At 40.7% G+C, this 25,281-nt stretch overlaps 5 protein-coding genes across 7 annotated transcripts in view; 1 reads left to right on the forward strand and 4 right to left on the reverse strand.

Moving 5' to 3' along the window:
- Positions 1-6,159, reverse strand: part of rhot1b (ras homolog family member T1) — a 15,196-nt gene extending 9,037 nt beyond the window's left edge. Inside the window, exons 1-12 of the mRNA XM_020597132.1 lie at positions 5,776-6,159; positions 4,958-5,016; positions 4,732-4,813; positions 4,569-4,612; positions 4,417-4,470; positions 4,221-4,273; positions 3,842-3,950; positions 2,783-2,884; positions 2,242-2,340; positions 1,965-2,073; positions 1,763-1,883; positions 325-409 (exon numbers count right to left, since the gene is read on the reverse strand). Coding sequence (XP_020452788.1) covers positions 325-409; positions 1,763-1,883; positions 1,965-2,073; positions 2,242-2,340; positions 2,783-2,884; positions 3,842-3,950; positions 4,221-4,273; positions 4,417-4,470; positions 4,569-4,612; positions 4,732-4,813; positions 4,958-5,016; positions 5,776-5,812 — 954 coding nt within the window. The 5' untranslated portion in view covers positions 5,813-6,159. The remainder of the gene's footprint in view (positions 1-324; positions 410-1,762; positions 1,884-1,964; positions 2,074-2,241; positions 2,341-2,782; positions 2,885-3,841; positions 3,951-4,220; positions 4,274-4,416; positions 4,471-4,568; positions 4,613-4,731; positions 4,814-4,957; positions 5,017-5,775) is intronic.
- Positions 6,160-6,733: 574 nt separating this feature from the next.
- LOC109958438 (arf-GAP with dual PH domain-containing protein 2-like) lies at positions 6,734-10,866 on the reverse strand. Its single transcript, XM_020597085.1, has 11 exons — positions 10,629-10,866; positions 9,829-9,959; positions 9,436-9,527; positions 9,085-9,173; positions 8,834-8,946; positions 8,574-8,720; positions 8,084-8,167; positions 7,934-7,996; positions 7,721-7,798; positions 7,373-7,601; positions 6,734-7,228 (listed from the first exon to the last, which is right to left on the reverse strand). Exons 1-11 carry the CDS (start codon positions 10,714-10,716, stop codon positions 7,200-7,202), a joined length of 1,143 nt encoding a protein of 380 aa, XP_020452741.1. The 5' UTR covers positions 10,717-10,866; the 3' UTR covers positions 6,734-7,199.
- Positions 10,867-13,883: 3,017 nt separating this feature from the next.
- tefm (transcription elongation factor, mitochondrial) lies at positions 13,884-16,562 on the forward strand. The gene is made up of 5 exons (XM_020596988.1): positions 13,884-14,079; positions 14,406-14,893; positions 15,301-15,450; positions 15,567-15,745; positions 15,928-16,562. The coding sequence occupies exons 1-5, from the start codon at positions 14,037-14,039 to the stop codon at positions 16,193-16,195; spliced, it is 1,128 nt and encodes a 375-aa protein (XP_020452644.1). The 5' UTR covers positions 13,884-14,036; the 3' UTR covers positions 16,196-16,562.
- A 74-nt stretch (positions 16,563-16,636) lies between these two features.
- Positions 16,637-22,898, reverse strand: atad5b (ATPase family AAA domain containing 5b). Of its 2 annotated transcripts, none has more exons than XM_020596985.1 (14): positions 21,833-22,898; positions 21,423-21,749; positions 21,243-21,339; positions 21,074-21,156; positions 20,733-20,881; positions 19,848-19,998; positions 19,373-19,647; positions 19,169-19,262; positions 19,031-19,095; positions 18,663-18,861; positions 18,421-18,545; positions 17,577-18,328; positions 17,121-17,279; positions 16,637-16,791 (listed from the first exon to the last, which is right to left on the reverse strand). In XM_020596985.1, exons 1-14 carry the CDS (start codon positions 22,440-22,442, stop codon positions 16,656-16,658), a joined length of 3,222 nt encoding a protein of 1,073 aa, XP_020452641.1. In that variant the 5' UTR covers positions 22,443-22,898; the 3' UTR covers positions 16,637-16,655. The 2 variants fall into 2 exon arrangements, with proteins under 2 accessions (XP_020452641.1, XP_020452640.1); XM_020596984.1 differs by having other exon boundaries at positions 21,423-21,752.
- A 73-nt stretch (positions 22,899-22,971) lies between these two features.
- suz12b (SUZ12 polycomb repressive complex 2 subunit b) overlaps positions 22,972-25,281 on the reverse strand; it is a 13,356-nt gene continuing 11,046 nt past the window's right edge. For both annotated transcript variants that reach the window (XM_020596987.1, XM_020596986.1), the window contains exons 16-17: positions 25,037-25,116; positions 22,972-24,857 (exon numbers count right to left, since the gene is read on the reverse strand). In XM_020596987.1, the coding sequence (XP_020452643.1) occupies positions 24,545-24,857; positions 25,037-25,116 (393 nt within the window). In that variant the 3' untranslated portion in view covers positions 22,972-24,544. The remainder of the gene's footprint in view (positions 24,858-25,036; positions 25,117-25,281) is intronic.

Consider the following 25,281-nt stretch of genomic DNA (forward strand, 5'->3'; position numbering starts at 1 on the left):
TCACGGTCCTGATAGATGCAAAGGTCAGTTAGTGTTTCACAGACAGGTGAACTGAGAGGAATGCCTGAGCTCATTAGATGTAGAGATAATTCGCTTAGTTTGTTTCCTGCCACTTAAACCTGAAAAAGCAAACATGACGCAAGCTCTCACACATTCACAGACACTAAACATGGCAACAGAAAGCAGAACTCAGCAAAAGCTGCTATGTTCAGTCTGACTTTTATTCAAACCTTGTGGTTTTTCTGCAGTACTGAGCAGCTTTTATGAAGTGCTGCTCCTGGGTAAAAGCTAAGTAAATAAAGAACCAGACATGCAGGATTGTACCTTGTCGTGTTTGTCAAAGACGCTCTGGAGGAAGAGGTAGGCATTGTGATTGAGCTCTGTGGTGCAGCCTGGAGGAATTTTCAACCTAGAGAGTGTGAAATAATGTAAAGTAGATTTATACTCAATGAGCTTGGGCAGAACAGGAGATAAAATAAAGGTATTACCATAAAAAAGGATATATCTTATAGTTCAATTACAAATGTGACCCAATAGTCCTGTGTACACATTTAGTAGGTGTGGTGAAAATGCACATATTCATTCTACCTTTTTATCTTTCCTGGCTAACAGTGACTGAAGTGTTATGTAAAGTACAGAGTCTAGTATCTGATAGTTTGACTACACCTCCAAGTGTGTTTAGAATCAAATGAAAAGAAAGCTTTATGTTTGAGAAAACAGTGTCACTAGTCAGTGGTGGAAGAACTACTCAGATCAGATGTAACTTAAAGTAACACTAGCATGAGACTCCAAACCAATCCACTCCGCTCCACCCAGCGCTCCCTCTCCCTGCTCCACTATGCTCTACTATGACCTGCTACGCTCCATCATGCTCTGCCCAGCTCTTCAGGTATTTGTCGTTAAGAAATTACAATAAATGAGAATGCAACAAAACTTACTGATCAAGCAGAAATAACTGAAAATCTCTGGTTAGAGCTGCTAATCCTGCTCAAACCCTTTTAGAAGCTAATATCTCTGCACTGCTGTTCAATGAGTCTGGGTCCCAGGAGGCTTCGGCAGCACCTCTCCACAATAAGACAAGTTTTAGAGCAGATTTCTATAAAAAAATAATAATTTGGACAAAGTTGTATACTGTAGCTTTAAGTAAAAGTAGCAGTACTACAGTGAAAACTTCCTGCATTCAAAATGTTACTTAAGTAAAAGTACAAAAGTATTAGCATCAAAACATAAATTACTAAAAGTAAAAAGTATTCATTTTTGCAGAATTGCATTAATGTATATCTTTTTTTTTTTTTATTATAATTACTGATGCATTATTCTGTGTGTCACATTTAATGTTGCAGCTGGAAGTTAATTTTCCACCAGAGATGAATAAAGTATTATGATTATTCATTTTTGTATTAATCTGGTTTTGAAATGTAACTTTTAAAATAAATGTAATGGAGTATAACATACAATATTTGCCTCTAAAATGTAGTGAAGCTGAAGCAGCACAAAATGAAAACACTCAATACCTGAAAAATGTAATTAACTACAGTATTTGAGTAAATGTACTTAGTTGCTTTCCACCACTGTCCCTCAGACAGTATACTGTACACAGTGAGGGAAATCATCAGATGAATCACAGGGGAGAAGAAGCTTTGCAATACATCTGAATAGAAAAACAATGAAGTTTAGAAGTAGCACCAGGTCTTTCAGAAGGCTGAGCAAAATCACACACGGGAAGCAGCTGGTGGTGGCCGTCTGAAAAATAAAGACTCACGGCGGGAAGAGGTAGTCCTGATTTAACTCCAGGTCGTCGTCATATCCGAACCTCCTCAGCACAGTCCAGGTTGTTTCGTGGCGACCTCGCTGAATGAACAGAGTGTGGAGGCACAGGAACCCTGAAGAAAACAGGCAGGAACAACATGGATACAGCTTGTGTGTACGTGAGCATGAGGAGGAGGTAGTGCACCTGTTCATACCTTTCAGAGTGAGTCCGTCCTCGCACACGCCGTCACTCAAATTCTTCCTCACCACATTTTTTACATCCTCTAATGCCTGGGGCTCTAGTGGGATGTTGAAGCATGTCCGCTATGAGCAGTTGGACAGAAACATCAAAGTGAGTCCAAACAAGCAGGAAGATTACTGTGCAGAGGTAACGGAACAGATTCGCTCCCAAAAGAAGAACACGAGGTTCACTGATAAATCCTCCTTTCTGTTGATTCTGATTCCGACTGTCAGCTACAACAGCAGGTTTACCTGAAAGAAGGTGAGCTCATTATCACTGAGGATCCCATTGTTGTCTAGGTCTGACACTCTGAAGATTCGAGTGAGAGCGTTAACACAAAGTGGCTTCATCTGGAAATGAAAGAGCCAAAAACAGTTACTTAAAATGATTTCATACTGCACGTTTTTTTTTTAAACATCAAATGTAAATATAGTACATTCAGATTTTCAATTACCCAAAATAACCTGAAAACCCTTTGATCACACAGTCAATTGTGCTGCATTGACATTAAATGAATCCCAATTCAACAAACTGCATCTATGTTTCCCTCACTTGTGGACCAGAGAGCTGCATGTCGGACGGATCGGAGATGGAATGGGTGGGAACAAATCCGGTGACCATGACAGAATACAACCGGCGGAAATTAGGGGCTAGTCCCGCCCAAATAAAATGCAAAGAACAAATGCAAGTAGAAACTGCGACGAGAGGTCGAGCAAGGATCAAGTATCGAGGACCAGGGAACGATAAACTAAGGACACTAGATTCACCAATGGTTTATTTTTGCTTACTTACATCTTTTTTCTCTGGACAGTAGAGGGGGCCTGTGGGATGCAGAACTGCCTTTTGGGCATAGTAGAACAGCTCTGAGATGTTCTTCAGATTCTTTGCTGAACACTATAAACAGCACAAAAAGGAAGAAGGGAGTTTGTACATAACACATATAGGGTGTTTTCAGTACTCCAGTGTACCCTGCATATAGACTTTTAGTATCTAAAAACCTTTATGCTTTTGGAACCTGGTGGCCAAACAGTGTGGCACTGGTTGATGTACACTGTAATGTTAACAGAACCAGTCTGTATGTGCTGTAAGTGTGTTGTGTGTGTGTGTGTGTGTGAGAGAGAGAGAGAGAGCTAAGTAAGGGCCAGACAGGGTATTAACACACGGGAGCTGTCTGAGCACCATGCCTGATTAACCAGTCTGAAAAAAGCCACAGGTTAGGAGATAATAGTCTGTGTTACAGAGTGACATGGGAGGGGATCAAGAGATAGCGAATTTAGCAGTGTTCTCACACATCAGGAGCGTGTTCATCACACTCAGAAATATTTCACACTCTGAGTTTGAGCCGAGTTCATGGTCCATGTCAAGAACCCAATCCTCTTGTACTGTGATTTCTAAACTGTAATTATTGTTTCTATACTGCCATCATGTAACAAATATTTTAAAACACTGTACTCCGTTTTGAGATTGTGTAATATTTTACTTCAAATGAATAGATTAATAAATTACTTAAAAACACTACAGATAGAAATACAAATAAAAATGTATTAAGCGTAACCTAAAAACAAAACTGTTCCTCTTGGCTTTTACAAAGCTCCTGCTTCCTCCAGCAGTCAGTGCTGTATGGCTGTCATGTTTCTTCCCCTCTTTATGTTCTGTTAATAACTAACAGTACAGTTTTACAGTACAGTTTTAGCATTTGGACTCTGGTCTTCTGTGCAACACACCCATGTCTGTCTGTAGTCTGAGTCAAAAATACTTGAATATAGTAGAATTTATAAGGTAAATCAGGACAGATTTGATATTCCACTCTCTCAACATTAACAATGGTAAACAGAATGGTCATTACCTCACCTCAACACAAGTCTCAATCTCAGTGTACTGGTTCATTATGGGCAGTATGGTCTCCATGCTGCTGTGTTCCACCAGGTCAGACTTGTTCCCCACCAGGATCAGAGGAACCCTGGACAAGCCAACAGTGCACACACACACACAACGCAAACTATTAACACTAAGTAATTACATGCAATGCAAATTTAACATATAGTGCCTGCTAATATAAGAGTATTTTTCATTGTACAGTAGTGCATTTAAGTGATTTCCCTCCCATAAAAGCTGTGGCTCATTTCATGCAGTGACATGCACATACCCAAAGTGAGACTGCCTGCTCTTCATTCCCACATACTATATTTCATGAAATGACAAAAATAAACCTTTTTTCACAGGTACATACCTGCTGTCTTTGTCTGTGTTCTCAGTAATGAGGGGGATCCAGTGGCTGGTGACCTAGAAAGCAAAGGAAGAAAAGATAAAAATGAGAACCATCACTCTGAGAGACATTTCTCAATTTCTACAGTCACAATGAAAAGTTACACTGTTGAGCTCCTACACAAACAAATCACGGAAATGCTAGAACAGAGTTGACTCACCTTTTCTATGGACTTCTTATTGTTGACAGAGTAGACAATGCAGATCACATTTGCCTATGAGAGAGACCAACACAAGAAGCCCATTAGGCTTTTACCTGAACTCAGCACTTCTCTCTGAGTGTAAGACAGAAATGCATCACGTGCTGACTGACCTTGGAGATCTCCTGAAACAACTGCTCATCTGTCTGCTCTGCCTCTGTTGGAGAAAGACATGTGGACCACAGTCCAAAAACAGTATAGTGTCCTTCTTTCTCAAGTTGCAAAATAATAACAATAATAAAATAGCTGAAGACACTACTCATGGCCGCAAAGTACCTGAATAGTCCACAATGTGTGTGGGAACTCTCTCTGGAGTGACATCTGCGGGTATGGTGATTTCCTCAGCTCGATAGGGCACCTGGGAGGGACACAGGTGATCAGGGACTTCAGTAAAACAGTCAAAACAGTGGCGTTCAACTCCGCAAAGTAGATGGTCATTACATTCAAGGTGTAGAGGCATTATCAAGGTTACCAATATCTGACATAAGAATTTTCTCCATACCACATCTGGGAACTCTTCGCTGACCAGAGACATGATGAGAGACGTCTTCCCCACTTTGGCTGTGGATGCAGGGGGGAAACAAAAGGTTTACCATAACCTGGATCAAGTTTGTCCAATAGCTTGCTACAGTTGATATGAAGATGTTTGCTGAGAGTTGGGAACATCACTCATTAACTTTATATCAAAGTAATTATCATTAAGCTTCACAAGCTACTGTGGCCATGCGCCTGGGGCACGCTGTAGATGTGACATTATGGACACTCAATTCCATACAAACCTAACTATGGAAACATAATTCCTAACTGATCTGTTAATAATTTGAGGTTTAGTCTTAATATGAGGAAACAACCTAGTTCTCAAAACTGTTGGGTTTCCAGTGGAGAGGTACCAAGTACCAGGGGCATACAATAACAAATGTGAAAAGCAGTTCTGTAAAATAAAATACTCTAGAAACCACTGCCCTTTATTCAATAATATTCAAAGACATCATTGAACAGGGGAAATCAAAATAGGAAGAAGTCATCAAATTCAGTGATCTTCGACACAAGTGAAAGGTTGGCAAAGTCCTAAATGGCATTAATTCAAAGTGAACACTCTTTTTTTCTCTGTGATATACGAAGTGAAATAACATGGATTACATGCTGGGTAAATAAATGTTAGGAAAGGTGTAGGGACGAATGAAGTAATGTGCACGCGCACACACACGTCAGGTTGTCTGCAACCCCCTGCCCTGCTACCTGTATCAATGCACTGTAACGTGAGTACTATCCTTACAGGTCTTACATGAGCAACACAGTGTAAACGACAGCTTTACTTACGCTCTCCCACTAATAATATCCTCACGTCTTTGCGCATCCTCTCTGGTGTCGACAACCAACTCGGCAAACTGATTTGAGTGAACCATGTATGCTCCTGTCCGGGTGACGGATACAGTCAGCCAGTTCTCCTGGCCTGGCTCGCTTGCTAACGGCTACGTTCGCATTTCAGCTCCGGTCTACACTGGTTTGGAACAGAAGATTCCCTGACACGGAGCTCTACAAACTGTTAAATAACCAGGATAGCAACAAGGCGCCTCTGCTAAAGCCCACCGGCCAGGTACACTCAGTCAGATAAGGATGCAGCAGGTACGTCCAGCCAGACAACCCACAAACTAACTTAACAGCTACAGCATTAGCGGGCGCTAGCAGGCGTGTTTCCGCCACGCCCCTCCAATTCAGTGACTGCGTGAACGTGAGCAAAGATCGTATATTGTTTAGAAATGTCACTTAAAAGCTTTGAGGTCACCCACTCTCTTGACTATCTAGAAAGAGCGTTGGAAGTCTATTGACAGTACTAACTGTAATGACGAACTGTGATATAAACTAGACACAGGGATCTTAATGTTTTGTACTGTATGTTCGATGGTTTCTAAGCTCCATGACATTTCTGGTACCGGGAGAATGGTACAGAGTGAGACATCTTACATTATTCGGCAGCGCCTGTCAACATATACTGTTTAATGGCTAAAATAGAATTTCCCAAGAATACGTTTATTGTGCTTCTAGCAATTCTTCAGTTTAGTAAACACTCCTACTAATAGGATACTACATCATTACTGCAGGGATAGGGGTGTAAATTATTTGTTAAGCAGCCTAATGGTAATCACCATGGCCAGAAGCATATGTACAGTATATACCTATAAAATGCTCAAAAAAGCAGATCAGTTTTGTATAAAATGTAGTCAGATTAAGAAGATATTTCTGTTTATTAAAATACATAGCTAAAATGAAACTGTGTGAGAAAGTATAAAATACAAAAATACAAAATTTAAAAAAGCATACGGTGCATAAAATCTATAGTCACTATTTTTACAGTATTTGGTTCCAGTTTTCAGAATGCATTTCACAAGAATGTTTTTATGAGTTCTCATCATGGCAGTGATTGCAGCAAGAATACAATCAGAACAAGAGACACTGCTTTTGATTTACCCTTCTCTAGAGTGTCGCACTGTAATCACAGAGGCTGTAGCTTGTGCAGTATGTTAGAGATGATCATTTGTCAGTGTTGTGGATCAGTCCTGCCAGTAAAACAGGCTTTGTCTCCTTTTATTTAGTTTAAAATGTTTGGATTCTTATTATTTTCCCGGTGAGATGTTCAGGAGCATCTTTAATAAGTAAGGCTTTCAGTCTGTTATGGCCCAGAAGGAAACTTTCTCCTCATTGCATCAATAGCTTTTGCAAGCTAGCAGATAAAATTGTTCCACTCATTTCACCCTTGTCAAGTCGGCTTCATCTATATCAAAGACAGACAGAAAGAAACAAACAGAGAGTTAAGGGTGGATGTTCATATATAAACTCAGTAGCAGAATGTAATTCACCATTAATTCATCTGCTCAAACAGAAAGACACTGTATCAGGTGTAATGATAGTGTCTTACTAGCATAGTCCTCTGGGGTCATGGGTTGAGAGATGACCTTTCTGAAGGCCTCCAGCCACTCTTTCTTCTCTTTGTCCTGCTCACACATGAAGACAAACTGCCTGCCTGGAGTGTACAGGGTGAAGCCCCAGTGCCACCGACTTCCCCTTCTGCTCTTGCCGGTGCTCTCTGAAACAGAGTAGCTATGGCTCTCTGTGCCGATGAAGACAGCGCCCAGCTCTGTGGCATCCTAACAGTGAAGACCAACAGAAAGAGATGTGCTTAAAGAAGAACATAAGTATATATAGTAATATAAGTAACATTTTATGGTTAACATAAAATGTTTTGTACAAATTCGTTGTTCGTTACCAGTGGGGTTTTGAAGTATAGAAGCTTTCTGTTCATTGAACACAGTGTGAACCACCTTTTCTTAAATGGCTCTCGATGCTGAACACACACATACAGAAGCAGACACACACATAGACAAAGGGACAGGGAGAGAGAGAAAGAAAGTCAAAACAATTACTCAAATTAGTTATAAATCCAAATAATTTTTCTAAAAAATGAAGACAACTGACAAACCGTTGGGCCAGTTTTCTCCATGTACCCCTCTTTCAAGGGCAGTCTTGTTAACAGAGGTATTAACTGTGTAAAGAAACACAGGTAACGTGTCACTGAACAAACAATGCAATTTAATAGCCTGAGTTCATCTTAATAAAAATGTTTTCTCACATCACTGTCTCGAAGAGTGGGATGTTTCTTCTGAAGGTATGCCAAGCGTGTTGCCCGAATAGCATTGAAGAAGGAGACAATTACCTGTGAGGCATCAGAGAAAGCTAAAGTTATCAGGAAGACTAATAAATAGAATAAACTCCACCCCTGTAAGCATATTATCTGGATGTTGTGCAGGTTTATAGTATATAGGTAAGTTTGAGATGGTCTGCTGAACTTGTTTTTCTCAGATCTATTCAAAGCCCTAGGGCAGTTAAAGGATATGACCAGTCTTTTTTTATATAAACAATTTGTTCAACACTCCCCATACAGAGACTAAAACCAACAATGAATTACCTCTACTCACTCTTAATATCTGTGAATGTGTCAGTCCTTGATTATCTTATTAAACATGAGTTGAGGCAAATCATTGCTAGTTTTAATCTTTCTATGGAGATTGCTGAAAATACTATTAACATAGAGAATGATTAGGCTTATTCATTAAGCATACCTGCCCATGCTCGTGATAAACAAATAAATTCCTTGTGCATTCGTCCTGCACGTAGGAGATCTGCAGACCGTGAACATGACCAATCTTCTCTGGCTGGAAAACTGCATTCAGATCCTTCATGGAGACAACAGCTTTGGGAACCTTGGACTTGATTGTAATAAGAAGGGTAGGGGAAACATTTTAAAAGATAAGAAACAAACAGGTATTTGAATATAACCCAAGTATGCTCAAAACACTGTGAGGGCAAAGAAACGTCTCACATCCTCTTTAATGAAGTATCTGAGGGTGAAGTCTGTCCGGGACAACAGAAAAATCCTCTTGAGAAACTGTTTGTTGTCTTTGCCTTTCTTCCATAGTGTTGACTGAAATGGATCTGGACACATTAAATAAATAAAGGAGGTGAAATAAAACAAGTCTGCATCTTATGGTGTATATAGAAAACAAAGTCAGAATTATGAATATTGTGCTGATGAGATGAATGTTTTTATGTTAACAGACTGTCAGGAATTACCTGCACTATAAGCTCGTTGAAAGTGATTGTTTTCTCCTGTGAACTCTCTTCTTTCATACTTTGTACGGATCCACTGATCCTTAAGAACACTTAAAGCAGTGCAAAACACAAATTAATGTTTCCTTACGGATGAAACACAAAGTTTTAAGTAAATGCAAGTCAGTAAAAATGTGCAGACCTGTCACTGATCTACAGAAGGAGCTCCACCTCAGTACCCAACCCTTATTGTTTGTTCCTCTTTTTGTATGTGCCACCGAACTGCTCCACTCCCATTCACTAAATAAACTATTTGTTAAGTTTTTACTTTTCACTTCCACTGAGCTAATTAGGTGAATACACACAGTTACTCACATACAGTCTGTTTGTTGCGGCCGGTAGAAGAAAGCAGGGACACATTTCTCAAAAATGGCTTTGGCTGCAGAATTTCCCCTCTCCCGCATAAACTGAAGCCAGAGTTTTAAAAGGTTATAGCAGAAACTAATATGTAGTCTATTTCATGTCAAAGACAGGGTGACATAAATTTGAGGCAATGCTGAAAATAAAAGGCCGGTATGAAATTCAGGATAATAAAGATAATAGAACAAGAGCAATCAAGAATTAAAATAAGAAATATAAAACATACATAAAATGCTGATGTATATAATGGCCCAGTATTAAGTGGACAGTGCAAATTCTCAATATATAAAAATAAAAATCTAAATGTAATGAATAATAGCTATCTGCTGTATAAGTACAAATCTATACCTCTACTAACGAGTCTTCCCAGAAATCCAGACGTATGGATTTCACTCTGCTGACAGAGGGCAAATTACGATGAATCCCTGAACAGTTCAGGCACACAAAGATGCCAAGAGTGTATGAGGTCCATTCAGGCTCTGGGAGCAAAAAAAAGCATATATCACAATGCTTACACTGTAAGAAGGGCGCAAACTCACAAACATTTGCTGTGAGTTAAAATTACACTACAGTACAATAACACAAAAGTCCAAATTGCTGTTTCTTTTCTAGACAAATGTAAACAACAAACCTGCAGGCACAAGGAACAGTGAAATAAACCAAAGTATAATTTCTTGTTTCTTGCTTTCACACAGACACAAACTGTGTTAACTGTCCATGTCAGTGATGGCAACAAAGTGTTGGGAGTTATACTCAGGAACAATGAGGTCATACCACAGACTATACAGAGGCTCCACTTCCCTTTATTAAAGCTAAGTACAAAGTGTGACTTGGCTATAAAACATTATTTTGAAGATAGTTATGTTAACAAACAATATCAAATGGCCAAATGAAATAGGACACTGTTTACTGTATTTCAAACTTTAATAAACGTGTATTAAGGTTCAAGGTTCAAAGTGTTTATTTTGTCATATGCACAGTTAGGAAACGTATTTCCCTGTACAATGAAATTTCTATTAATACAAAAAGTGAGTATGAGACCTTTGAGAAAACATATACTGTTGAAAAGTTAAGCAAACATCAAACTGTGGTAATATCCTGATTGAAAGGGGAAAAGTTTGGTTATGGATCTTTGTCGGTGTACTCACCTGGAGCTCCACAGTCAATACACACGTTGTTACCTGGCTGTCGCACCAAATCAAGTAGGATTTTGTTATTTCTTTCCAAATTGGCCATAGATAAAGGTATAGTTTGCAGCTGCCAGAAAGACAGTTAAGTCCCAACAAAAGAGCTACTAAGTATTAACTCCATACTGATTATTCACAGCTACTCTGCCCTGTAGTAGCTGAAAAAATTTCTTCTCAGTGGCCAGTGGCCCAGCATTTCCTCTTGCTAGCAGAGGTTTATTGTTCTGTACACAAATGCAGGGGTCTAGAAATAACAGAGAAAGGAAGTGAAACTGATTTCACCATGTTATAGAGAGACTAAGTGACAGTATCAGGTTTATAAACTTGTATGTATTTCATAGAAAGCTGTTAGGTTGACTGGTGTAGATGAGGTGTTTTCATTTTAGGAGATATAGATTGTACTGTCAGTGTGGGCCATCTTAAATACATTTTTGTTCATTTAAGCATAATTTCCAGTTAATGAAAATGCAGGGTAAACACAACTACACCATTTATTATTAGAGACTACATAGATGAAAACACTGAAACATTAATATCACACTTTTGCAACTTATAAAAAAGAAAGTTTAAGACCTACTTGAATTTGTGACATTTTTGGTACACTTTACTTATTCTGCCTGATTAGACTTCTCATGATTTTGTGGGTATATACAGACTGTGCTGGACTGATACTTCCCCGATTCTAAAAATACTTATTAAAAGTACCCATCATGCACCAAGATGGTTCCTTTCAGTGTCATAGTGCTACATATATTAATATTGTTGTTCTGCATTAGTGTATAAAAAGCATTTTAATATTCTAGCTGATGCTGGTGAACCACATTTTAACTTACAGTGCCTTGCGAAAGTATTCGGCCCCCTTGAACTTTGCGACCTTTTGCCACATTTCAGGCTTCAAACATAAAGATATAAAACTGTAATTTTTTGTGAAGAATCAACAACAAGTGGGACACAACCATGAAGTGGAACGAAATTTATTGGATATTTCAAACTTTTTTAACAAATAAAAAACTGAAAAATTGGCCGTGCAAAATTATTCAGCCCCCTTAAGTTAATACTTGGTAGCGCCACCTTTTGCTGCGATTACAGCTGTAAGTCACTTGGGGTATGTCTCTATCAGTTTTGCACATCGAGAGACTGAAATTTTTGCCCATGCCTCCTTGCAAAACAGCTCGAGCTCAGTGAGGTTGGATGGAGAGCATTTGTGAACAGCAGTTTTCAGTTCTTTCCACAGATTCTCGATTGGATTCAGGTCTGGACTTTGACTTGGCCATTCTAACACCTGGATATGTTTATTTGGGAACCATTCCATTGTAGATTTTGCTTTATGTTTTGGATCAGTGTCTTGTTGGAAGACAAATCTCCGTCCCAGTCTCAGGTCGTTTGCAGACTCCATCAGGTTTCCTTCCAGAATGGTCCTGTATCTGGCTCCATCCATCTTCCCATCAATTTTAACCATCTTCCCTGTCCCTGCTGAAGAAAAGCAGGCCCAAACCATGATGATGCCACCACCATGTTTGACAGTGGGGATGGTGTGTTCAAGGTGATGAGCTGTGTTGCTTTTACGCCAAACATAACGTTTTGCATTGTTGCCAAAAAGTTCGATTTTGGTTTCATCTGACCAGAGCACCTTCTTCCACATGTTTGGTGTGTCTCCCAGGTGGCTTGTGGCAAACTTTAAACGACACTTTTTATGGATATCTTTAAGAAATGGCTTTCTTCTTGCCACTCTTCCATAAAGGCCAGATTTGTGCAGTATACGACTGATTGTTGTCCTATGGACAGAGTCTCCCACCTCAGCTGTAGATCTCTGCAGTTCATCCAGAGTGATCATGGGCCTCTTGGCTGCATCTCTGATCAGTCTTCTCCTTGTATGAGCTGAAAGTTTAGAGGGACGGCCAGGTCTTGGTAGATTTGCAGTGGTCTGATACTCCTTCCATTTCAATATTATCGCTTGCACAGTGCTCCTTGGGATGTTTAAAGCTTGGGAAATCTTTTTGTATCCAAATCCGGCTTTAAACTTCTCCACAACAGTATCTCGGACCTGCCTGGTGTGTTCCTTGTTCTTCATGATGCTCTCTGCGCTTTAAACGGACCTCTGAGACTATCACAGTGCAGGTGCATTTATACGGAGACTTGATTACACACAGGTGGATTCTATTTATCATCATTAGTCATTTAGGTCAACATTGGATCATTCAGAGATCCTCACTGAACTTCTGGAGAGAGTTTGCTGCACTGAAAGTAAAGGGGCTGAATAATTTTGCACGCCCAATTTTTCAGTTTTTTATTTGTTAAAAAAGTTTGAAATATCCAATAAATTTCGTTCCACTTCATGATTGTGTCCCACTTGTTGTTGATTCTTCACAAAAAAATTACAGTTTTATATCTTTATGTTTGAAGCCTGAAATGTGGCAAAAGGTCCCAAAGTTCAAGGGGGCCGAATACTTTCGCAAGGCACTGTATTTGGTTGGTTGGTTTATTATGGCTAATTTATGGTTGATTGATGATTAAATAGTTTGATAAAAGCTATAATATTTACTTCTTAAATTTTGTCAAGTAGAAGCATAAAGTATCAAAAATGTTTAAGTACCTCAAAACTGTAGCCCACTTAAATGAAGACTAGAGTAAATCACTAGTTTGTCATAGGCTACTATTGAATTGTATTGCACAATACTGAGATGTTTGTGATATTTAGTTTAACCTCATTTATAGGATATGTCAACATAAAATGTATATATTAATAGAAATTAAAAAAATGGGGCCGAATACTTTCGCAAGGCACTGTATTTGGTTGGTTGGTTTATTATGGCTAATTTATGGTTGATTGATGATTAAATAGTTTGATAAAAGCTATAATATTTACTTCTTAAATTTTGTCAAGTAGAAGCATAAAGTATCAAAAATGTTTAAGTACCTCAAAACTGTAGCCCACTTAAATGAAGACTAGAGTAAATCACTAGTTTGTCATAGGCTACTATTGAATTGTATTGCACAATACTGAGATGTTTGTGATATTTAGTTTAACCTCATTTATAGGATATGTCAACATAAAATGTATATATTAATAGAAATTAATATAATTGTTTAAGTTCATAATATAACTATAATTTACTGTATAATATTAATTATACAGTAAATTCATGCATTGACTTTGTAGACTCCCGTACACTAAGAGGCGGTATACACCTTTAATATTCATTCGCCAGTAAACAGGCTGAAGAAGAAGCACTCCGGAACCTTTGGAAGTGGTGGTGTTGTGCAACACCGGTCAATTGTACAGCGCTGGACACTATTCAAAGGGAGAAGTTGTCAAATCTGCACGATGTTGTAGCTTAACAGAGAAGTTATTTACTTTATTGAATCACGATGTGGGTCGCCAGGCGGTTCTTATCGTCGGTTGTTCAGCGGGGTAAATAACTTTAGTGACACTTTTGTCCTGTACTCACTGTTTGCATAACGTTGAACCCACAGACAAGTAATGCGGAGCTGACCGAATTTAGCTAACGTTAGTTTTAATTGCCAGCTTTTAGTGTTTGCATTAACGTTAACTTTTCCACAGTTTAAACATTTTTCCTTTGGTTTCCCTGCCTTCGAGGCTGACGTGTTTTATTCACAAGTTGACACAAGGTTATCTTATAGGAGGGCTCTGTATTTATGTCCAACTTTTGAAAAACATTTTTAACCTAAACACGGCACATTTGACCAGTGAGCTCTCTCGTTGTATTTCTTCCACAGCTCAGTATGCAGGACAGTCCGGTTTATTCCGCCGCCCTCACCACGGCTCTTTTCCTGAGCTGGAGCTGCGGTACCTTCAGTGCACATGTTGCTGGCGAAGCCGGATTCAAGTGGCATGCTTTGAGACCCTGAACGCCACCCTCTCCTCCACTTGTGAGCCCTGCAAGGGGGGCAGCAACAAGTCTCTGGACGCCTGCTACACATCCGAGCAGCGAGACGTCATCCTCCAGCTTCTCAACAACGCCACAGCGTCAGAGCTGGCCGGTGTCAAGCTTCTGAGAGGGCGCAAATGTCACAACATTGTGGAGTACAGGACTAAAAACGGACCCTTTTCAACTCTGGAAAGTGTGGTGAATGTTCCGCTGCTGAAGCATAAAAGTGCTGTCATAGTTTTCAACTCCATCCTGAACCCGGTTAAGAAGGAGAGGAAAGTGAGGATACAGCTGGCCAAGTTTATCCGGCCAGAGATTGACAGGTCCTGGTTGGAGGTGAGGTTATGGTCCCGTGCTTGTGGATTGAATGGTCATTTTCCTTCCAATATATGGACAGCTTACAGAGATTGTGTTTGAGCATTCTCACAGCCAGTAAAAAAACATTTTGCTCTAGTCTGTTAACATTTAAGATATATAGACAGTTGACAAAGAGGAAAAATGTAATTAAATTGGAAAAGAAACAATGAATGCAGATGCTTTTGTGACTGACATGGACTGAGTGTGAAAATGATACAAGACGTATGTAGTCCCTTCATAGTCCATCTATCTGTTGCAACACAGGTACAACACAAAGCAAGAACAGTGTCTATGATAGTCAGTGTTTCTTATTTCAGTTGTCAAAATGTTAAAAGATGGAGAATTCACTGGGATCACTTGTCATGATTGTGTACTTGTGTATTCAGGATGCCAGTTCCATAGTGTCTATAGTGTGTGGGACTAATAAAATCGCCTGGGCACATGTGGACTGCAGGATGATGGTACTGGACTGGCAAAAGCTGGAATGTCCTAATTTCCTTAAGGGAACCTATATGGCTTCTTCTTACTTGAATGATGTGAGTATTTATCAGTCTTTGTTACTGACCAGTTCAGTGAACTCTCTCACAGACCTGCCCCTGTAGGGAACATAAGCCAGTATACAATTGTAAATTGTACTATTTTCTGCAAACAGGTCTCTGCAGCTGTGGAAGTCCTCCCTTCAGCAGACTTCTACATCATAGAGAAATCCTCTCTCTCAGTCCAGAACACAGCTCTGTTCCCTGTCATGGCCCACATGAGGGTTGTGGAGGCCATGCTGTTCGCTCTACTGGAACCTAGAAACTCAGCACCTGAGTCCAATGTTCCTCCCAGGTGGGATAAAAGTTGGATGTTTTTTTGACTATTTACCGTAAATGGTACCAATAAATTGTACAAAGAAATTTTTAAGTGTGTTTTGCCTTTATCTTTTGTTTGTGGCACCAAGAAACCACAAGTTTTGAAGTAGCTGAAGGTCCATGAAGTGGCAGAACTTCACTCCTTTATTTCTTTCACAGAGTTCTCAACATGATGCGCATTGCTGTAGGACGCCACTTTGGACTGATGGTGGGTGAGTGTCGGACCAGCGGGGCACAGACTGTGCGGCAAATGATGACTGAGTCGGTGACACACAAGCTTCCAAGAATACATTTTCCCCAAGAGCTGCTGGTTAAGTACAGGAACTCCTTCAAAATGGAGAGCAGAGGAGGAGGGGAGGAACTCTGTGATGCCCTGCTTCAGGCTGTGGCTTTTTATGAGCTGCTTAGAGTGGACTCTTCTAGTTAGCCTCCACATGGACCGATTTCGTGCCCCGACGGCTTAAACAAACCTAAGTGGCATTCTGAGCAGTATTGAACTTAAACCCTAAAGAGAATTGGTGGAAGTTGGTTTAAAGTATTAAATATTCCTCATGTTACATCAAGGACTTAACATTTTTTTTTAGTGAAACTGAGCACACTACTATTGTTACTGTCATTTTGGACACTTGCATCAAGCAATAGTTGTCTGCTACCATCTCCTGTCTGAGGATTTCTGCTCATGTTCCTTTGTCTTAGACTTTATTTAATAAAAAGAATCTTAGTTGCCTCATCAGCAACCCATGTCTGTACATGATCAAATATCTTTAATACATTAAAATGGTGGCAAAATAATTTATTAAAAAAATATATAATTCTACTTTCTTTGGTTCCATTTAAATAAAACCGTATCTCAAATGTGTAAAATTCATTTCAAGCACCAAGTAAATTCAGTACAGTACTGAGTGAGGTGAGGTAGTGAGAACAGGAGACTCTTGCAGACTTGTCTCTGAGAAATCTTCTGCAAGGAGTTGCAGAGTTGACTTGGACAGGCCCAGGCGTGTGCTGCTGAGGTGGCTCACACACCTAAGGTAGAGGATGAATCATTTGACTTTTGGCTGCAAGCAATCATTCTGATGAACAAAATCACATGGAATAGTCAAACTGAGGTGTAAAACCTGAAACTAATCCAACTATGACTCAAAGTGAAGCCTTCATTTATAGCACTAGTTGGCTTGGATAAAAAAAAAAAAAAGAATCCGTAAGGAATCACTGTAGTTTAATAAACAATCACAAACTATCCTAATGTTACAGGCTTCATTATAATAGCCCATAAATGTGAATTATACACATTGATCTGATGACTGTCGGCCTCCTGAAGTGGATGTAAACCTGCTGGATTTTGTCTTGCTCACCTGAACGGCTCTTCCTCCTGTCGCTGTGCTCTCCGAGCGCGACAGATGGAGCGAAGGAACGGCATGTAGTCCATGCTGACAGCTTGTCTGTTCCCCAGCAGGCCGAGGGATTTACTGCCAAACACAGACCGGCTCAGCTCATACCTCCTTCGGGACACACTGCAGGGATGAGCATATGTGTAACAAGCGTGGTGAAAAACTAATGTTTTAGTTCTCTGCTTTATAATGTTGTGTTTAATGCCATGGGCCTCAAGATTTGAGAAAAAGCAAAATATGAAGGTATTAAAACACTCTGCACCCACATGCATCTATGTGCTTCGTCTCCTTTGAACTGTAATATTCCTAATACAGTTTACAAACATCTCTAAGATGGTACTGCAGTGCTCAGTGTGCTTTTACACATTTGTTTCAAATGAATACACTTTCAGTTTGAGCTGACAAGGAGAACAGACTCACCTTGGTGCACACAGAGGTTGAAAACTATAGTTGAGGCTCTGTCTTTTGGAAGAGGCAGGTAATGTCAGTCTCTCCACCAGCTTCATCCACGTTTTGTCCTCCACGTCCTGTCTGTATTTTTGGGCTTCAGTCCATGCCTCATACACTCGCCAGCAGCACCTGTGACTCCCCAAGCCCTCAACAGCAGCCTGAATGTTAAACAGCCTCTCTTGGCTCCAGCTCCTGTCCTCTTCCTCCTTGCTCAACTCATCCAAACCGTCCTTTATCTCCGCTCCTGTCCAGACAAACGCCTCAGGCCTGCATGGGCCTGAAACAAGTGGCGCTGCAGCCGGCAGTGTAGCATCGAGGTATGACATGAGGTCAAAGAAGTCAGTCAGGGCATCTAAACAGCTGGTTTCCACTTTGGCTGCTTTTTGTTCAGTCTTCTCTCTTGAACTAGGGGCTCCTGATTGTGTGTCATGTTTCTTTCTGCTAAGCCTGGAGAATTTCCCAACATATTTGCTGTTGGTCCCTGATGCCTTCAGGTCGACATTTCCATTCAGCTGCTGGGCGAGAAGATCAGCATCAGAGGGTGCCAGCTCACTGTCCAACCCAGGTGTTGTCACCTGGTCCACAAAGTGATGTGGAGTTCTTTTCATCCCGATGGACAGAAGAAGCTCCAGGTTGGAGTAGAGAAAAGGCACACACCTTCTCCAGCTCTCTGCTAGGACGCCCAGGAGCTTGTTCATGTCTGTTTCAGACCAGCACTGACACTGACAGAATAAAAAACAAACACTACTGACAGATGCAGTACATTCTTCTTTGGAGAAAATCTCAGAGAGTATATACAGATATGAATACTTGCCTTTAGAAGGCTCAGCAGTTGCACCTGGGTCACAGGGTGGAGGCCCAGCATGTTGGCAGTGCAGCTTGTTCCACAAGGAGGACGCTGAGAGTCTAGACTGGCACTCGCTTGAGCAGCATTTGAGTCTAGAGTAGAAAAATCCAGAAAACTGCTGTAAATCTGTACCGGTATTGAAGGTGTATTGTAACAAAAGCCATGTCTATATAAGGCAACTTGATTGTGTTTTATTTAGAGAAACTTACACTGTAGATGATGAGGCTCCTCACGTGAGCCTCCACTCCGAGATGCCCGTCCTCCACCACTGTGCACCCAGAGCTGCAGCTGCAGCAGGCAGCGTCTGATGTCTCCTCGGGTTAGTCTGAGGAGACTGCTGACATCGTGCAACTCCAGTTGCACACCTTCAGCCAAACCCACCAGCTGCAGGTAGCTACAGACACTTGCCTTCAAATAGACGGAGTGTGTTTAAGACAAACTGGGCCATTTTGCTCATGTTTGTTCCAATAATTCTGCATGTGTGGGAAGCTAGCAAAGGGTTCGTCGGAATAAATATACTAAATATATATTATATAATATGGTTGTACAAGAACGCAGGAATAAGAGTTTGACTTACCACTGATGGGGTTTTGAAAATGATTTCCTCCAAGCTGCAGTTGAATCTCTCTTTGAATGAGGGATCTAAAGAGCGCATTCATTTTACATCACAGATCATCTTCAGGTCTATTCAAAATTAAACTGTGTGTGCATTTACCGTTGGTGGTCAGGATGACTGGTCTTTTAGTGGTTGTCACAAACGTCTTGATGGCCTTGTAGAAACCGATGTCATCGTCAAATACGACATCAACCTGTGGGAGCAGATGGTTGCAAACAGATCAGCCCAGATGGACCGTGATCATGGACCTCGTAGCTGTTAAATTACAAGTCCTACAGCATTGGGTTGCAGGATGAACTTTACCTCTTCAAAAAGAATGAGTGATGTGGCTGTCTTTTTGTTGGGCGGTGCTGTTGGATTGCAGTCTGGTGATGGTTCGCCCAGTTCTTTGCCGTCTGGTTCTTCAGATGGCGACGGGCCGCCAAAGTTTAAGTGATCTGCTTTGGCCTTTATCTTAAAGTAGTTGGCCAAAGTGACTGTGGCTGGGTTAGTTTTTGTTTTGTGACCAGAGCGGCCTAAGTTCTGCGCTGCCCTCCTTTTGGAGGTAGAGATGACATTTTTAGGATGCTCTGTTTTTGCTGTTAAAGTAAAGACCACAAATGCTTAGTAAATATGGTAACGAGGCTTCAATTCCTGTCTACAAATAAACCCTCTATGAACCCGACACCATACATTTCAGCTTTTTTACAACAAACTCTGTTGGAGGCTTGTCTAAGTAGGTAAAAGACGTTGTATTATTATTTGATTATCAGTCATCTCCTGCCAGATAAAGTCTTACTTTTAGGAGTGCAGCTGTTATAGTTCTTGAAGTAGGCAGGTTTCAGCGGATCCTTCCCCGACGGCTCCACTAGGTGGGACTGGGTTGCCTCCTTGAGCTGGGACAGAACACGGTGGCCACTGCGCTGTGAGGAGCAGTTCACCTCAAATATCTTTGATTGAAAAGGAAAATAAAATAAAAGATTATTCCCTGTTTAGAAGTGTGATGTCCAGAAGATTATTTAATGTGAAATCAACCAGCAGCAAATCTCTGACTCGGTCCCGTAGAAAGGGCCATAAAATATCCGCATTGGCCAAGTAACCCATTGCGATCAACAATTTCAAATTTGCCCTTGTGACTTCCTTACATTCAGAATAAGCAGTGTTAGAATTGCTGATTTTTCTGACTACTGCCAAATAGTTCAATTCAGTTAAATTTATTTGTGCAGCGCCACTTCACAAAAACTTTACATAATCAGGTCTACCTTACACCATTAGAAGGAAAACAGTATATCCCAAATTCTGGATCTTCTCTGAGGTAAAAAAAAAAAAAAAAAAAAAAAAAAATAAAAAGGCCACCTGGCAATGTGTTGGCTATTTCTAGCTCACCTGAGTGAGCCTTTTAAACCAGTTATACAAGTGTCAACTTACTAAAGTACAACTGTGACACTCCTTCAGCTGAGTAGGAAAGTGTGTTAGAACTTTGGACTGGTAGTGTATGTATTCAGGTTTTTGATATGACATTACTGTTCTCAGTGGTGAAGCCATTTTTTGATATTTTACCCTACCAAGAATCAATGTTTGATCAAGCTGGGTTTTTTTTTTGGCATGCTCAAGTGTAAAGACAGAAATACATATGCAATGATCAGCCTTTGGCAGCATGGATTCAAAGAGACTGGACTCCAACCTTGAATCCAAGCTCCTGAGCACAGGCATACACTGAGGCAGTCTTCCCCACACCTGGAGGTCCTGTTATCAGCATGGCATTACACAGCGGCTCCTCGATGTCGTCTTCGGCCCCAGCTTCTCCCTGGAAGTCTCCACAGTCCCATAGGCCTGTGCAAGAGGACAGTGATTACTTTCTGACCAAAAATCCCATTAAAATGAAACTCTACGTACATGAATACCACAAAATAAGCAGGGTTGTGACAAAATTTATGGCCATGGCTCATTAGAAGTCATATTAAAAACCTGACTCTAAGCAAAGCCAAAAGAGCAAGATGTATGTGCATCAAAGCAGAGGTGTACCATTGCTGTTTTCTTCTGATTTCCTTTCCTCCACTTTTCTCCTCTCGTAACAGTCAGATTTTAGTTTCCATTTCTTCAGCCAACTAAACAGAGAAAAATCAAATGCTCACCCTAATTATACATCCAGATTATCAGTGAAAGGATTAGAGAGCAAATATACAAAACTCACCTGTGCAGTTTATTTACTGAGACAGGGTTGCCAATGACTTCACTGGACTGCTGAGGACTGTACTTGTCTGTCCAGAGAACATCCTCAAAACAGGATCCTAGACAAAGGAAAGTTGATTTTCTTAGAGCATAAAACCTGCCTTAGAAAAAAAAACAACAACAATCAGTGTATGAGGTTTACCTCTGTGGAAAACGTCACAGTTTATGGGTGACTGGCTGTCAGATTCTGCATGATTTGTCCATTTAGAGTTGGGCTCACAGTTGGTCACCGGCCGTTCTAGGCTCCTTTCCCGTTGCCTCAGCCTGCGAGTGCGACTCAGTTTGTTGCTCCTGGCCTGCATCTTCTCCAGAACATCCCGTGCTGCCAGGTGACAGTGATTCACACCACCGGCACCATGTGCAGCAAGACTGCACCTCTGACGCTTGGATGTCCACTCAGAGCTTTCATTTCCTTGTTTCCTCTTCCCTTTTAGGTGGTTCTGCAAGGAGCTTGGATACCGGGAGTTTTCTGCTTTGTAAAGGAGAAAGACATTTTAAGTGAATAAGATGAATGTACAGCCACACTAATAAGGAGGTGTTGCTTAGCCTCACCTGTGGAGTCACAATCCTGTAGTCTTGCTTTCCTCTGCAAAGTGCTGAACACTGCTTGGACTGGAAATGAGGGATCAGATGTTTGGATTTCTTCCAGACTGATGCACAGAGCTGAGGGTGACAAATGTCCTCTCCAGGTAGACAGGGGCTCCTCTCCCCCCGTCAGCTGAGATACTGTAAGTGTTGATAACTGCTGTTGACTTTTCACCCATTGCAAAGCATTACTTTGAAGAGATAATGCCGATTTTTGCTTCTTCCCCACAGGCTGATACAGCTTGCCATCATTGCTCCATTTACTCTCGCTTTGCTGTTTGGTACGTGTGAAAATTGGTGCAATTTTAACACCTTTTGTGCAGCAACTCTTCTGCAGTGGTTGACCTTTTTGGGCGAAGTCTTCACCAGAAGCAGGATACGAGTCAGATTTATCTTTTGCAACCAGCGAGGCCCAACCCCTCCTTGGGGAATAGCTCGACTCCGAATCTAACGTTATCACCGCGGCGGTTTGCGTTTGGTCTTTGCTTTGGCATGTCACATCCTTAAGGTTTATGCTCCGTTTGGGTTTGTTTCGCATAATTAAGGGCTCAAAATGCATTTGGCGCTTGGCTTCCATTCAAAATGAAGTGACGTCACGTTGTGCTACGTTACCCCTAACTTTTGAACGGTCTTTTTACGCTGACCCTCTAATATAACTTTGTATTTCGATAAAGAAAGGATAGCGTTGCAGTATAAAAAGGGAAACAATAGTAATAAATATATGCAACCCCTGAATATTTTAACGGTTGCTGCGGCTTCGAAAACATCTCGACTGACGTCACTGACGTCTATAACACGGGCCAGGTTTTGGAGATGCCAAAGATCGTATATTCACAGACAAACTACACAGATGCTCCACTACAGTCAAGCAAGTGGACCGAAAGGATTCAGATTAGCTTCCCAGGGTGACATCCACTGACCCTCACAATGCATGTCAGTTTCATTTTACCAGAAACCAAACAGTATATGCTAGAGCTGAGCTCATATTAATTAGTTAAAAGTCGCAACATTTTGGCAATAAGTTCATTCACACTGTATTACTATACAACTGACCATGATGGAGGGAGTGTAACCACAGCTTATGTATGTTCAGAACTGGCCATGGATACGGTCAAATGCAATTTATTTCTTTAAATATAAAAATACCCTTAGCCAGAGTGTACAGTTTACAGTTTTTAACAGGGTATTTTGACAATAATGGCGAATGTGTCCCTTTTTCCAGATGAATACAAAAACCCACCATGAATAATGGAGGGAGAAAACACACTGTTAACAGGGCGTCCACCAGCAAAGGTTAATGAAACTATGCATGGTCTGTGATTATGGTCTAGTTTATGTGCACACTAGAAAACTACTGCTTTTCAAAAAAAAAAAACAACTTATGGAATGAACAAAAGAAAAAGACACTAAATATACAGAACTGTTGAAAATATTCTCCCTCTCCTTTGGCATAAACTGCACCTAACAGAACTTAATGGGACCTGAAAACTAACCATCCAATAAACAGCATATTGCTTTGACAGGAGATCTGCAGTCTGTTAATTATTGGATTCAGAATGGGGCACAGTGTGGTGTGATTATACAGATGTCAGTCAGTTACTGATATTCAGAACTCATTAAAAAATGACTACAGGTGACTGCACCACCAGAAAGCTGTTGGCTTTTATATCTTTGATGCTATACACCATATACGGGCTGATGCACTGCTGGTATTTTTTTTTTTTGTGTGTAAAACATTAAAGAAAAATAAAACATTTTCTGAACAGTTAATTCCCTGGGTTTTCTTGAGCTATTATCAACGCAGGCCACAGGCTTATGGGGTAATTAAGAGTTTTAGCCTGGACCTAAAATCTGAATTTATCCTCGTCCAAGACCCAACCTTACACTATAGCATCAACACTGTTGTTATGGCAACCTACCAGTAAAACCCATGATCCATTTGTGTAGTCCTACCACAAACTTTATATACTCTAAGCATCAATGCCAAGTGTAAATTTTTACTGTGATGTTCTCTTAATTGTGTGACCCTTTAAATTAAATGTAATTCACAATAGTGAAATCAAACTTGCTAACGTTTCTCCACTGATGACAGTGAAAAAGCTGCGTTTAACATTTGGCGCAAGGGAAATTTAAACAAAGAGAAAAGAAGTTCATGGTCAGCTTTCTAAACACAAACACCAAGTGCTAAAATAATCAGCTAAAATGATACGATTTTTCCAAGAAGATTATTGTGTGTACACAACTATCAGTGACAATGTTGCCAGAACAGTTTTAACTGTAGTCTCAGTACAGTTGAATGTATCAAGGACATACCAAAGGCAGTCGCATTAGAAGATTCTCAACTTGTTCACTCTCACCCAAGCACAGATACATCAGTTGCCCCTACAAAATTCATCTTAGGTAGGTTCGACTTGCATCATCCAGTCTTCAAACATCTGGCTTGTGTAGTTGTGGGTGATTCATATTTATATTGTTCATATTTGGTTCAGTTCTCAAGTTCCAAAAACTTGTTTACCTTGTTTATTGATCTGCTTCAGGTCACATCCTCCATTGACCACTGCTCCCACCTATCTAAGCACCAGAGGGTTGGTAATGTTCATTAAACAAAGAAAAAAAAAACAACTAACAAACAAAAGAACAAGACGATAATCATTGTTCCGTCAATCTGTCCAGCCTGTATCAGTCCGTTAGCGCACTTTTTGTTCTCTTGCCCTGCTTCCCCCCACTGGAGATGACAGCGTTGCCATTGCAAGCTCCTGCTGGTATCAGATTCTGGTCCTGCTGCTCCTCCTCGGTGTCTGGCAGCTCTTCTTGAATCTGTCGCAGACGGGCCATGGCACGGTCTATGGTGACTGTGCTCACCAGGTTGAAGTCATGCATGCTGACGAGATGTAGGAGGAAGTTGCGGCAGAGTTTACGGCGGATGATGTGAGCACCGCTGTTCTCCACAAAAAGCATGATGGCCTGGTTCATCTGGTTGTCTGCTATGAAACTGCAGGTAAAACAGAATACAGAAGAGCATTTCAATAGACAGGTTTTTTTAACAGTCAGGTGCCAGCCCTTGGCAGGCGCCATAGTAGCTAGATAATCAGTCACTTCACCTGCCAGTGGTTTTAATGTGGTGGCTGATCTCATATCTATCACTTCTGAGTACTGTCATAATGAACATACCCATGCTTCATGACATGCAGGTTCCACAGCTTCATCACCTCCTTCTCTCCCTCATTGACATCTGTGAACTCATCCAGTTGCTGCAAGTTAAAAAAAACAAAATGTACAAAGTATGATACATCTGATGCAGTACAAATGCTTTGCCATCTCAGCTTTTGTCAGTGTATTGTAATGGAGTTGTCTTGAGACAAAGGGAACAAGAACAAATTCCTGATAACTAACATCGACAGACACTTATTGTACTG

The sequence above is a fragment of the Monopterus albus genome, unplaced genomic scaffold (assembly GCF_001952655.1).
Source record: "Monopterus albus unplaced genomic scaffold, M_albus_1.0 scaffold32.1, whole genome shotgun sequence".
In the NCBI taxonomy this organism is placed as follows: Eukaryota; Metazoa; Chordata; class Actinopteri; order Synbranchiformes; family Synbranchidae; genus Monopterus; species Monopterus albus.